This window comes from Mustela erminea, chromosome 13 (genome assembly GCF_009829155.1).
Source record: "Mustela erminea isolate mMusErm1 chromosome 13, mMusErm1.Pri, whole genome shotgun sequence".
Taxonomy (NCBI): Eukaryota; Metazoa; Chordata; class Mammalia; order Carnivora; family Mustelidae; genus Mustela; species Mustela erminea.
Genome location: NC_045626.1, coordinates 68,271,326 through 68,286,359, shown reverse-complemented (window position 1 = coordinate 68,286,359; position 15,034 = coordinate 68,271,326). Strand labels below are relative to the sequence as shown.

The 15,034-nt window shown below is 44.8% G+C and overlaps 1 protein-coding gene across 1 annotated transcript; it reads left to right on the top strand.

Moving 5' to 3' along the window:
- Positions 1 to 575: 575 nt before the first annotated feature.
- Positions 576 to 13,022, top strand: YWHAH (tyrosine 3-monooxygenase/tryptophan 5-monooxygenase activation protein eta). The gene is made up of 2 exons (XM_032310317.1): positions 576 to 940; positions 11,543 to 13,022. The coding sequence occupies exons 1-2, from the start codon at positions 854 to 856 to the stop codon at positions 12,194 to 12,196; spliced, it is 741 nt and encodes a 246-aa protein (XP_032166208.1). The 5' UTR covers positions 576 to 853; the 3' UTR covers positions 12,197 to 13,022.
- Positions 13,023 to 15,034: the final 2,012 nt, after the last annotated feature.

The window sequence follows — 15,034 nt, the reverse complement described above, 5'->3', positions numbered from 1 at the left end:
CATTGTCGGGGTTGGAGCACAGCTCTGCAGAGGGTGTGAAATGCGTGTTTGGGAGTGGAGGTGGGGTGCTGTCCCCAAAGTTCGGACGGATAATGCCCTGGCCAATACGGATCCTAGCACAGAGTGCGTCCCCAAGAAGCGCATGGGCCAGATTGGGGTCGAAGCTGGCAGGACGGCGAGGGCGGCCCCGGCCCGCCCCCCGAGGCACACGGCCTCCTGGCTTCTCCAAACAGAAGGGTTATTTGATTTTTGGGTCCATCTGGAGCCAGACCTCCAACCTGACCTCAGAGATGCGCTTCAAGGAGGAGTTGTGCCACTGAGCTACCTACGCAATCGCCATCACCACGCCCGCTCCTGGGGATCCGCAGTCCCCAACCCACTTTTCCTTCTCCCACCTCCACCTATGCGGCGGTAAAATGCAGCACTGACAGGGCGCCTGCGCAGTTCTCGGGCGGGGCAGCAGCGGCGGTGGCGGCGGCAGCTATTTATAGTAGGTGACGTCACCTTGAAATAGACCGTTAGGGCCGGCCCGCCCTTCCCCCCTCCCACTCCGGTCGCTCCCCGCCGCCAGGCCCGGCTGCTCCCACTGCGCAGGCGTCCTCCATCCTCCCATCCCCCCGCGCCGCCGCCTCTCCTCCCTCCGCGGCGTCGGCGGCGCGAGCCACAGCGTGCGGGGCGAGCCAGCGAGAGGGCGGGAGCGGCGGCAGAGCCTGCAGTCTGCAGCCTTGGGCCGGCCGGCGAGCCAGTGCGCGTGCGCGGCGGCGGCTTCCGCGGCGACCAGGGAGCGGACGCAGGGCGAGCGAGCAGGCAGGCGAGCGGTGCGGGCGCGAGGCGAGGCCGAGCCACGAGCGACATGGGGGACCGAGAGCAGCTGCTGCAGCGGGCGCGGCTGGCCGAGCAGGCGGAGCGCTACGACGACATGGCCTCCGCCATGAAGGCGGTGAGCGCGCCGGGAGGCCCGGTTGGCCGGCTGGGGATCCCGGCGTAGGGAAAGGATGGGCGGTCGGGCGGCATCTCCCTCCCGGCCCAGAGCGACCCCGCGACCTCGCTGGGCGCGGCCGCCCGCCAGCAGCCCGCGCTTCCCGGGCCCGCCCCGCCATTTCCTGCGACCGGGCCCGGGTGGGGTCTCGGGGGAGGAATGTAGCCCCACGAGGATGGGTGGGTGATAGTGGCCCCTTTCATGTGGGCGGGGGTCGCGGCATCCCAGCTCCGAGCCGTGGGGGGGGGGGAAGGGGTGCCTGAGGAAACGTGAGAGAACCACATTCCTCGTTCTAGACCGTTCTGCCCAGCGTGGGGGTTCACGTCCCTCTCTCCTTCCTCCATACCCCAAATTGTAATAAAGAATCATCTAGTGAGTGGCACCCTGTCTCCTGGTTCTCTTTGCCACACGACCTGAAGTCTGTTTTGATTCCGATCTGTTACGCTCTACTCTACGGAATCGTTCTCTATTCCATCTTCCCACGCCCGGGTCTGGCTTTGTGTGCGAAGACCCCCATCCTGCAGTCTAGACGTGGACGCGAGCTGGAGGGCGGCGGGCGGCGGGTGTGGGGCCCCACGCCCAGGTCCGATGGAGGGAGCAAATGCTTGGACATTAAAATGAGACGTGACTTCTTGGCAAGACAGGGCTGTGTGCGTTTGCGTTCCCGAGATCTTCATAGATTGATTTTGCAGCTTGATTTCCGGTGAAGGACTCGTGCCTAGCCACACCCTAGCACATACCGTGGATTAGACACCACCTGCATATATGAGACTAAGAGTTCCTGTTATCCTCTTACTGCTCTTCTTACCTTTATTTTACCTTTTCTCTAAATGAACATTACTTCTCTGCGTCAAGGTCACACAGTGGTAGAGCTACAGCTGACGGCCACCAACCTGCTATGTTTAACCAGCGTACTCTGGAGACCTGGGAGGATCCGCCTGGGTCACCTTAGACCTAAAGATTCTGCATCTCTGGGGTCGGGACTCAGAAATCTGCACCCTAACATCCCTCATGGCAATTTTTAGGGGGCTGAAGCCTGACAGTTACTGTCCCGAATTATGGCTCGATTGTCCTTTTGATGGTCTTGTGAGATTTCTTATAATCTACAAATCTCCCTAAAATTTCAGAATCATGTGAAAAACTGCTTTTAATGCTTTTGATATTAATATCAAATGAAATACGTTGCTGAAGTCAGTATTGAGGATTTTCCAGCTAAGAAAGACACTTCAAGAGATATCTTTCCAGTGGTGTCCTTGTTAAATATTGCACTAGGTGTGTTTGGAAACCAGCATTACCACTCATTTGTTGATAAATTGGTGGTGCTGATTTGAGCCCTGGCATGCTTTCAGGGGTTAGATTGTCTAAACCAGGGACAATCTAGGTCTGGGATCTAAAGCTTTGTAATTCAGGGGGCCCTCTTTAAGGACACAAATGTGAAATGTATTAATTTTGCAAATTTTACAGAATCTACTGTGAATACATTTTCTCTGAAGGGGTTCTGAGCTTAATTTTCTTTGGGATAAGAGCCACTTCTCTTCACACAGCAAGTCATACTAACGGAGTGGTACTGAGATTGTGCAGGCTGAGGCCTCTCCAGACATTTTCCTGAGACCCTCGTTCACCCTGTGAGTGGGGCTTGAAGAAAGATGACTTGAGGTTAAGAGAAAATGACAAGAAAGGACATTCTGGAGCTCTAGGAAACCTGAGGCAACTTGAAATGGGAAGTAAGGAAGGGTTTGAGAGATGTAACCAGAATGAAATTCAGGTTGGGGAGAGAACAAAACTGTCATTCTAGTGTTCATAAGCAGGCTTGAATAATGCTATTCTGTAGCTAGAAACTTGTGTTCACACATTTTTTTTCCCTGAGGCCAAAAGGTGGCATTTTGCAACTAATGAACCCTCCTGTGTGTTGAGAATCTGTAGTATCTCTCTGAAATGATTGATGGGTTGGATAAGCCATCCAACATTGAAAAATCAATCCAAGCTCCAGTTATGTCATCTGAGAATTGTGATAAAACGATTCCTTCATTGTAACTCCTTTTAAAAAGTCAAGTTTTTTGTCATCTAAATTAATGGAATATATTCATTGGAAAGGACATGGCAGGGTTCAGTGGAAGACAGTTTCTGTTCTACTTACTAAGTTGATATTTGTACATTAAATTTTTTTTTTAAGATTTTATTTATTTGACAGATCAAAAGTGGCAGAGAGTCAGGTGGGGGTGGTGGGGGAGGGGTGGGGTGGGGTGGGTGGGAAGCAGGCCCACTGCTGAGCAGAGAGCCCCGTGCAAGGCTTGATCCCAGGACCCTGAGATCATGACCTGAGCTGAAGGCAGCAGCTTAATCCACTGAGCCACCCCGGGCACCCCTGTACATTAAATTCTTAATGTTAATGGGAAGACTCAGTCCCCACTTTGTTAATATTGTAGGCTTAAAGTAGAGCTTTTGGAAAGAGGGGATTCTGGTAACGTGGGTTATCTGGTAATCTGGGTTTATGTGGGTTTTCTTTGGGGTGGTGGAAGGGCAGGTAAGTAGACTGCTCTAGCGTAGACTTAGCACACCTGAGTTAGGAGATGTTCCAATGTCACCACGCTGTAACCTTGGACCTAACATCTCTGGGCTTTGAGTCCTTTGAAGTGTAAAACTAGAAGTGCAGGTGTTGCTATCAAGTCATTTTTCAGTCTTTATTCTTCTAACTTGTTTTCTGTTTTCTTTATATAATTCAAATGGTCACCTAATAATGCCTGCCTATAATCATTGATGTTCCTTATGCTGCCAGCGTCACCTGGAGGATGGTGTTGGTAAGCTTTAAGAAAAACCATGCATTTTGGAAACAATACTGTTGCCTCAACTCATTTGAGAACTGCAGTTCCCTGCCTCACCCCATAATTTGAAGAGGCAAGAAATGCTTCTGAAGTGAACTAAAGGAGTATCTTCACGATCTCCTCATCTCATACCTAGCAACTTGAAAAGGTGAAACAGTGGGAAGAGAGGCATTGTGAAAGATTCTAAGAACCCAGTTCCTTCTCGGCTGGTCTTGGAATGACCTTACCCAAATTGTAACCTCTGAAACATGGGTATCATACCATCTTATGAGAAAGTGAAATAAACCAAAATAAACCTATAAAGGGGGATAACAGTGTGCATTAGACTTAGTGATTTAAGGAAAGAGGGCAAATAACCAGATTTCTGGTGAATATTCATGGGTGGACATCATTCATTCATGTCTCTTAATTGCCTTAAGTCATCTATTTTATAGTAAAACAGATTGTAAATGTGAATCTGTTAAACATCAAAGATTATTTGGGATAGCATGGTGTGTTTTAACACTGTTAATAACAGTTGATTACAAAATTAACAAAGGACAGAGAAATATATCTGAAGGACTTGAAGAATAGCTGTACAAATGTTGAGTGCAAGAAATAAAGCTTCAACTTAAACAGTTTGAGAGGAAGAGGCACTTGGCCCCACCAGTGGCAAAAGGCTCTTATTCCAACAGCTGTGAGATTATGAGAAGTGGGGAAGTGAGCAGGTGGTATATAAAAGGAGAGCTCGACTGAGTCGCTCAGGGTAAGACATAACCCGTGTTGCAGATATTAAAACTAAGTCTGATTTTGAGGTGTACCAAAATTGTGGTTAGTGTGAAATCTTAAAGCCACATCAGTGCTGTAGTTTGAAATATGTATAAACTAGAGAGCATGATTTCCCACTGGGTGGTAATTTGTAATGTAAGTATTGCTTTGCCATACGTTGGCTGAGGAAGGAAAGAAGGAAGGTTCTGGGTTCTTGGAGTAGCTTGAATTAAAAGGATTTCAGATGGTGAATAGGTCACAGAGCTTTGAAATTTCATATTAGTGGTAGAATGCAGTGTCACACTTCCAGAAATGGTTTGGAAGGAGATACCGCAAATACGTTTTCTGTGTTACAGTTCATCAAATTTATGGAACTTATATTTTACTTATTAGGTATTCAGTAAATGGTAGCTGTTACTCCCATGTGTACATTCTCATTTAATTTTCACAACAACTTTGGATGAACTGACTGAATAGTTAACTTCATTTTACAAATGAGGTTAAAGAGGTTAAATTTTTTTTTTTAAGATTCTGTTTATTTATTTGACAGACAGTGAGAGAGGGAACACGAGCGGGGGGGGGGGGGGGGGGGGGGGGGGGGGGGAAGCAGGCTTCCCGCTGAGCGGGGAGCCCAATGCAGGGCTCAAGCCCAGGGCCTTGGGATCATGACCTGAGCCGAAGGCAGATACCCAACCACTGAGCCACCCAGGTTCCCCTAAGAGGTTGATTTTTTTGAGATCAAGTTGTAAAGCCAAAATTTGAACTCTTAAATTTAGAACTCTCACTTTAGCCGCTGTGTAATAATGGCCCATGAGGCTAAGGGACTTTTTATATATATATATATACACATACATATACACACATACATAAAAAATTATATATAATTATATAAAATTATAAATTATATATATAAAGATTTTATTTATTTGAGTGTGAAAGAGAGAGTTCGTGAGAGAGCATGAGTGGGAGGAGGGGTGGGGAGAGGGAGAAGTAGGCTCCCTGCGGGGCTCGATCCCAGGACCCTGGGATCATGAAAGGGATAATAGTTCTAGTATATATTCTGGTATATTAGTCATTATTGGTGACTAACTTGCAGGCCCTTTACACAAGTGGGCTTAGTGAAGAAGTAATTTCATGTATCAGATGTAAGTCATTTTTGCCAAGTTTGATTAAAAACAATCTACCACGTATGGTTCTTAGCTATAGCAGAGGAGTGTAAAAGATAGACTCACACATTTGGATTTTGCTTGTTCTGAAGACCAAGAGTTTTTTTTTTTTAGCTTAAGAAGCAAAGTTTTAATTGAATTTGAATTCCTGCTATGAATTAGGAAGTGCAGAACTATGTTAAATTATACTCCTATTTTAGGGAATTGTTTCATGTACTTGGCACCAGTTGTTTCTCCACATTTTTTTAAAAATATATTTTATAAGCTGATAGGCCTTAATATTTCATTGTCTGGGTTATTGGTAGAATTCCTTCTAGCGTCCAGGTTGAGGCTGCCTGTCCACTGCACCACCATTGGGTGCTCTTCCCACTTCTTGCAGTGACTTTCCCCATTGTGGGTGGTGGTCATTGCCTGTGATCGGAACCTGGCATAACTTCTGAAGCTTTAGTGCTGGTACCTCCAGGGACAGTAGCACGCAGTAATGCCATTCAGATGCGTTGGATTTAATCCTTGCCAGTCCTACAGAAGTGCTCAGTTATGTTAAGAGTAAGAAAAGGCAGTCTCTCCATGATACAAAGGTGGCTCTTTGACTGATGTTAGGCTTTGAGTGGATATTAACTACCTGAACTTACCAAGCTAAGCTTGAAGTTTAGCTTCCTTTTGGCTTTCTAGAACTGCAGCCTTGTTCTGAGGACAGGGAGTGATCTATCCAGGCCTGGGCAAGTGGTGACAGATGGGTAGTTTGCCAGCTTGGGACTAGGCAAAATCTTCACTTGGAGGGTAGTAAATTGGGGAGAAATCGTTAAAAAAGCACTCATTCCCTGACTCACCATTTTTTTTATTTTTCTCCCCTCCTCTTTAATACATACAGGACTCTGCCAATGAATCCTAAAGATTTTATGATGTGGCATGTTTACCTCATCGTTCATGAGAATTGTTTTCTCCTGTTGCCAACTCTTATATCAAATGCAAGCTTGTTAGTAGCAAGTGGGTGTGGGTAACTATAAAAGGTGGGATGGTAGTGGGTGTGTGTAGCCCTGAAGGATGGAAGTGTCCTTTAGGAGAAGTAACCTTTACCTTGACTTTGGCAATGTGGTCTGGCAATCCGTCCTGGGGGGCATTTTTTGTTTGCTCAGTGTTACTTTTGAGGTTGGATGTTTCCCAGATTAAGAACTTTTAAGTTTTCCCAAATAGTCCCTGGGTTATTTTTGGCATTGGGTCTATTTTTACCCACAAACACATAGTTTATTGCCTGGCCAGTTAGTGGGAGGAGGCCCTTAGGGATTTTTGGGTAAACGGATGGTGTCATAGGAAGATAAATGAGTTAGTGGCCTCTAAGGTTGCTTGTAACTTTAGTACTGCTGTGTAGTCCTAGAGCCGAGGAAAGGGGTGAAGTGATTCCCACCGCCTCCACCCCCCCACCCCCGCCAGGGGAGTTGGTGCAGCCAAAGGTGGTGGTATGGTAAGGACCTCAGTCAGGACACAAGTTGAATGTCTGGCCTGGAGCCCAATCCTTAAGGGAGGTGGAAAGAGGGGCCTTTATAAATGGGAATGGTCCACCAACTCCAGGTTTTCAGAAAGAGGGCAAATTGGATTAGGTGGGGGGATGGCGAGGAGTCCGTCAGAGGTGGTGCTGCCCCATGAAGATGTGTCTAGAATGGCTGCCCTGAGGGTAGCCGATGTGTGGCAGAAATGAGGCTATTGAAACTGGCTGGAGTAGAGACCAGGTTGAGAACCACTGGGCAGGGCTCTGTATCCCGGAAATTCTGTGTCTAGGCTTTGCTTCACGTTCCCAGTTAGAAACCATTTGGAAACTTCTAATGGTAAAGCTCCAGTAAATCATCTCCGTAGACTATGCATGCGGAAGACCACGCCGCTGCTTAGCGCCGGGTTGGGACTAGTAGTTAGGTTTTCCTTTTTCTTGTACTACATTGCCTCCCAATGTCTACTTATCTTGATGTGTGACCAGACTTTCCTGCCTCCAGTAGTTTGGAATTTGAAATACTGGGAACTGGTGCTAACAAATCAAGACTGGCTATAAATTTTGTTTGTTTTAGTAGCCTGTCTGATTTCACTTCGGTCTATACTTTTCCAATCTGGGGAAAGCTCCCTTTACTTTAGTTATCCAATCAAGTGATAAAATGATCTTCCTTCCATAAGTTTCCCTTTCTTAACTGAGTTGTAACCCAGGAGTCTTAAAAATACTATATTTAAATGTATCCAGTTATTTCCTAGTTAGGCCCTGGCTGGGGTTCTAAGAACAATGCTTGCTTAGCTGTTAGTCACACTCAGCTGATGCTGATAGTGATTCATTCAGACTGGCAGGAAACCAGATAGTTACATAAACACTAATACTCCTAGTAAATGATTTTTCTTGGGAAGGTGTCATTATAAATATTGCCCAGCAGACTTTTTGGGCAGTTTATTCCTGATGGAGAAGGGCTGCATGAATTCCTGAAACCTACAAATTAAACCAAATTTCATTTACACCAATATCAACCTCCTGCCTTTCCACACCTTTTGTTATTGCTCAGGAAAAACAGAATCCTAGAATATTAGAGCTGAAGAGGTCCTTGGAAATAATTTAGACCAGTGCCCCTTGTTTTGCTTTTGATCCTCAGACAAGGTCACATAGCTAGCTCAGGCTAGACTCTGTATTTCTTACAGGGGTTTTTTGTGTTGTTTGTTTGTTTGTTTTTTAGTTATGATAATGTCTATTGTACAAACACCGTTAAGGGTGTTCTGTATTCACATATGCATGCAATTTTATTTTTTTTTTTTTTAAAGATTTTATTTTTTACTTACTTGACAGAGATCACAAGTAGGCAGAGAGGCAGGCAGAGAGAAGGAGGGAAGCAGGCTCACCGTTGAACAGAGCCTGATGCGGGGCTCGATCCCAGGACTCTGGGACCATGACCTGAGCCGAAGGCAGAGGCTTTAACCCACTGAGCCACCCAGGTGCCCCTATGCACGCAATTTTAAAGATATACTCTGGGGAGTTACTTTGGTGTGTCTGTGAGTCTAGCAAGCAGCTTTATTAGCCACAGGGTGAAATCTTATTGACTCCTTATGGATAACCTTTGCCTTTTAACGTCAAGTGATTTACTGCAGGATCTAAGGAGCTCTGTGATTCTGTGCTTGCCTCATGTTTTACTGAATATTGTCCTGGAAAAGTGAGTCATTTGAGAGGATTCAACAGTCTGAGATTTGCCAGGGTATTCAAGATGGAATTTTGATTTATAAGGATTGCTTCCTTAAAAGATCAAATTCACAAATATCTATAAAGTCTCTTTATTTTTCTAATAAATAAATATGAGTATGTGTTGAAGGAACTCACTGGAGGAGGAAACAAGTGGGGTTACAGGTCTTCACCTGGATTTGAAGGGAGCGTGGATTTGGGGTTAGTAGAGAGATTGCCTGGGACTGGGGCAAATCATGGAGAGAAGTGTGGAGACTACTCAATCTCTGTGTGAGGAGGAATGAGGAACCTGGTTTGCAGGCAGCCCTCCCACGGGATGGGCAGAAGCAGCCAGTAGCCAAAGATCACACTGAAGAAGAAAGTGGGATTGGGTTGATTGAATAGGCAGAGGTGGAGAGACAATCCTAGGCTAGGGATTTGTAGCAAAGAAGTAGGGGTGCTGGGGACAGAGAAATGGGGTAATTTTGGTATTTTTATTGGGGAGGAGATTGCTAGTAGACAATGAAGAACTTAGCACAAGTTTTCTAATTTTACACATAATGATTGTATTTGTTGCTTATGTCCTTGAGTTAATTTTTTGGATCTTTAAAAAAGTTTAAAAGCGTTTCTGATTCTCTGCTGCTCAGTCTTTTCAATCCACGTTAAAGCATGTCTATTTTAATATGCTGTTAATGACTTTCTCCGCCGAACCTGGCCTTTACCCCTTTCCCCTCAGTTGTAGGAGTTTCTGTCCTTACAGTTTAAGTAATATTTTTCTCTGTTGAGTGTTTTATGGTTTCCTAAATATTTTTCTTTTTCTTCTCCTGAAAATTAACGACTTTTACCAGTCAGTCATGTAATTAAGGAATCCCCCTACCTTATAAAGATAGATGCCAATTTAGAAAATTAGTGGCTTTGCTGGGACCCAGACCCGGGTTTTTCTGATTCCTAGTCTGTGTTAGTCCCCTTGGGCTGCCAAAACAAAGTACCACAAGTTGGGTAGCTTAAATAGCAAATTATATTATTGCATTTGGGAGGGTTAGAGGTCCAAGATCAAGGTGTCAGCAGGGCTGTGCTCCTTCTGAAGGCTTTAGGGAAAAATCCTTCTTTGCCTCTGCCTTGGCTTCTGGTGGCTCTTGGTAATCCTTGGTGTTCTTTGGCTGGTAGACCCATCTCTCCAGTCTCAGCCTCCATCATTACATGGCATTCTCCCTGTGTTTGTGTGTCTCCAAATCTCCCACTCCTTATAAGGGCACCAGTCCCTGGATTTAGGATCCACCCTAATACAGGATGACTTCATCTTGACTTGATATCTGTAGAGGTCCTGTTTCCCAATAAGGTCACATTCACAGGTCCTGAGGTTAGGACTTCATTGTAACTTTGGGTGACACAATTAAACAACACAGCAAAGTCCAGCACCCTTTTTACTAACTACATAGCTGGCTCACTTGTTGTTGGCATCATGAACTACCTAAAGTTACAGCTTAGGAAATTTAACATTGCTCCTTAAAGTAATTGGTGCTTCCATCTTGATGCCCAGTCAGTCAGGTAGAGCTAAGTAGAGCTTACTGCTGAGTAAGAGGTAAACATTGAGAACTGGAGAGTTCCAACATGCCCCCAGCCTCTGCTTTTAGGAGAGGCTGGTGGCACGTTCTTGTCACTAATGTATCCATTTGGATTGGGGGAGGTCTCAGTGTAAGCTGGGATTGTCTTGTGTAACCAACTCAAGGCAAAACTGTGGCCACTTGACCTGTGTTTGATCTCATCTGTGAATCTCTTATCTATTAATATATATTTGAGGGAGGTATGATTGGTTCTTTCTAGAATATAAAGTTGGAAGTAGAATCTGGAATGTACTTCCCAGTCTCTAGTCTTTGAACATTTGTTGACAATACCTTTTGCAGAATAGCTGAACCTCAGGGCTTTTTCATTCACTACTACGTACCAATCTTTAGATGATTATATTTATCCCTGTACCTCTACCAAGATGAAGGCAACATCTTAAAAGGCCTGAATTAAGAATTTCTGAAATCCCTTATCACTGAATTTTTTTTTTTTAAGATTTTATTTATTTGACAGACAGAGATCACAAGTAGACAGAGAGAGAGAGGAGGAAGCAGGCTCCCTGCCGAGCAGAGAGCCCAGTGTGGGGCTCGATCCTAGGACCTTGAGATCATGACCCGAGCCGAAGGTGGAGGCTTAACCCACTGAGCCACCCAGGTGCCCCATCACTGAATATTTAAAAAAAAAAAAAAAAAGATTATTTATTTATTTATTTATTTATTTAACAGACAGAGATCACAAGTAGGCATAGAGGCAGGCAGAGAGAGAGGAAGGGAAGCAGGTTCCCTGCTGAGCAGAGAGCCCGATGCGGGGCTCCATCCCAGGACCCTGGGATCATGACCTGAGCCAGAGGCAGAGGCTTTAACCTTTAACCCACTGAGCCACCCAGGCGCCCCTGAATATTTTGTTTCAAGTATTTATTTCTTCTTTTTAGACTACAGTCTTCCTTCAGACAGGATCCATGTCTGTTTTTTCTCCAGCTTGTCCATGCTGGCTTGAGAAGGGTTGTTGATTAGGTTCAAAGGCAGGTTTCTTTCTAAGAGTTTTGGATTTGGATCTCAGTGTTTATCTTCTGGGGATTTTGCAGGTGACAGAGCTCAATGAACCTCTTTCCAATGAAGATCGAAATCTCCTCTCTGTGGCCTACAAGAACGTGGTTGGTGCCAGGCGATCTTCCTGGAGGGTCATCAGCAGCATTGAGCAGAAAACCATGGCTGATGGAAATGAAAAGAAGTTGGAGAAAGTTAAAGCTTACCGGGAGAAGATTGAGAAGGAGCTGGAAACAGTGTGCAATGATGTCCTGGCTCTGCTTGACAAGTTCCTCATCAAGAACTGCAATGATTTCCAGTATGAGAGCAAGGTATTTTACCTGAAAATGAAAGGTGATTACTACCGCTACTTGGCAGAGGTAGCTTCCGGGGAGAAGAAAAACAGTGTGGTGGAAGCTTCTGAGGCTGCCTACAAAGAAGCATTTGAAATCAGCAAAGAGCACATGCAGCCAACACACCCCATCCGGCTGGGTCTGGCCCTCAACTTCTCCGTGTTCTACTATGAGATCCAGAATGCACCCGAGCAGGCCTGCCTCTTAGCCAAACAAGCCTTCGATGATGCCATAGCTGAGCTGGACACACTAAACGAGGATTCCTATAAGGACTCCACGCTTATCATGCAGTTGCTGCGAGACAACCTCACCCTCTGGACGAGCGACCAGCAGGATGAAGAAGCAGGAGAAGGCAACTGAAGAGTCTTCGGGGCCCTGGGCCTTCCCTTCACCCACCACCCCCCATCATCACTTGATTCTTCCTTGCCACAATCACTAAATATCTAGTGCTAAACCTATCTGTATTGGCAGCACAGCTACTCAGATCTGCTCTCCTGCCCCTTGGGAAGCAGTTTCAGATAGATCTTCATGGGCATTGCTGGATTGATGGTTGCTTTAAGCCCATAGGGGCTCCCTTTTTCGAATTGTGCAGACAGGGGCGTTCTGAATGAGGCATTCTACTATGCCTATTGATCTATGTGAAATACAAGCAAAAGCAATGGGGAAGTTTAGAAAGAAGAATTAGCCAACGCAGGCTACGATTGATATTTAAATGATCCATTTAAAACAAGCCGATAGTGTTTTGTTAAGCAGTATACATCTTGTGCATGCAAAAAATGAATTCACCCCTCCCACCTCTTTCTTCAGCTAATGGAAAACTGTTAAGGGAAGCTGATTACAAAGAGACCACTCCTCCTTTCCATCAGCTTTATAATAAACTGTTTAACGTGAAGTTTCAGTAGCGCCTTGTTTTGCCTCTTTAAATTATGTGCACAGACCTTCTTTTTCAATGCAATGCATCTAAAGTTTTGATACCTGTAACTTTTTTTTTTTTTTTTTTTTGGTTGCGATTGTTTAAGAATCATGGATTTATTTTTTGTAACTCTTTGGCTATTGTCCTTGTGTATCCTGACAGCACCACGTGTGTCAGCCCACATCAATCAAGATGGGTGATATGAAATGCCAGACTTCTAAATTAAATGTTTTGGAATTCAGTGGGTAAATAAATGCTGCTTTGGGGATATTATGTCTATGTGTGTGGTTTTCATCCCCCCCCCCCCCAAAGGAGCTCTCTAACAGATGACCATTTTGAATCCTGGTTTTAGTCTCTCAAACGCAAGCATTTTTTTTTTTTTTAAAGATTTTATTTATTTATTTGACAGAGAGAAAGATCACAAGCAGACAGAGAGGCAGGCAGAGAGAGGGGGAAGCAGGCTCCCTGCTGAGCAGAGAGCCCAATGTGGGGCTTGATCCCAGGACCCTGAGATCATGACCTGAGCCGAGAGCAGAGGCTTAACCCACTGAGCCATCCAGGCGCCCCAAACTCAAGCATTTTTGGCATAGTAAGTTTTCTTACTCAAATTCCATTACACATTTTGCAGTATACACATTAGACTCGTGAATTTTCATTTGTTTTCTGTGACCCTAGTCCACAAAGCCTCTCTGATCCACTCTTCCTGGTAACTGGTGCTGGTATGGGAGCTGAGCAGATGAAAGTGCGCCAGTCTTCCTCAGTATATAGCGCCTGACCAGTGAAAGGTCAAGCCTCTGTTTAACTTGGGAGGGTGTGGCTTGACCCACCCTGCTGGAATGTTCGTTGATACTTAACACTCAAGGTAGATAACTGAGCTTGTACACGTCCTTGTTTTCTTCATATCCTTTCTGTATTAGATACAATAAAACATCCCTGAAATAATCTTTAGTGATTATTACTAAGAAAGCTTTGAGTATTCTTTAAAACAAAAGCCTCCATCTGTGTTTAAAAAAGGGAAAGGCCTGACACCTTAAGCTTTCTCCCATCTGCCTTCACCCCAGGGCTTCTCTTGAGGCTTAGGGTTCCCATCTAGACTTCATTCTCTGGTGATAGGGACTAGAGCCCCTCACAGTTTTTATCACCTGCAGCTTGTTGCCCAGGAACCAAACGTGCTTGTTAAGTGAAGTGGTTTAGTTACACGAAGCTCTTAAAATCCCTTAATCTTGACTAAAGCTTGGCACTAGACTGCTGGGAATGACAATGGTCTCTATCCTTGAACTTAACGTGGTGGAGCACAGACCTTTTAAGCTCAGAAGTTTAACCTGTTTACTGATTCTGAAGTAGAGGTCTGACCCCTGTGCTGCTAAAATACTCCTTAGGAAGCCTGTTTCAGGTTGACCTAATTGCTAGCTAAAGTGGTTATTAAGTTTCATTTCAGTTAGTAGGTCAGGTATTTTAAAGCTACCAGCTTTATGTAGAAAAGATAACTTGGTTGGGATAAACATGTAGACATTAAAACTTAACTAGATTTTGAAATGCCCTTCACAGGAAGAGCTTTAGGAAAATAATTTGTGTCTTCATTTCCTAGGTGTCTAATGAAAGGTTCTGTCCCCACCTTGTGAATCAGGAAAGCTGAGGTACAGACGTGGACCTCGGATTCCCACAGCTGGTTAAGCTGCAGAGAACAATTTAAGGCTCCTAATCCAGAGTTCCAAATGGCTGGGGTTCTGGCAGTGCCATGTTCCAGGCAGGCAGCCTTGACAAGTCACACAACCTTTAGAGATTTATGTCTCATTTTCTAGTAAGTGTAGTATTTGTAATATGTTTTCATTCAACTCAAAGTACTCTGTGTAAGGCATCTTATTTGGTCTGGGAATGGAGTGTGGGGATGTGAGGACACATAATTACACTTTAGCCCCCGTAAGTGATAAATGGGATTCGTTGAGAGCACCAGAGGGAACTATAAAGTGCATGTGCCATACACTGGGAAGGCTTCTCTACTGCACCATCTCAAAGTTTACCTTCCCGTTTTGCACATTCATGTTTTAAAACTTGTCAAGATAAATTTATGAAATAATAGGATTCTTTCTGTGTTACTGCAGGGGAAACTAAACTACAGAGAATTGAAATGGCTTTTCCAGAGTCACACTGGAAAATTGGTAATACAACCTAGAGTAACATTTAGATTCTTTAAATCTTTGTTTCATGGTTCTTTACTATGCTCTTGGGATTGAGAAGAAAAAATGGGTTGTGGCATTCATCCCATTCTGGGGACACTTTCAGAG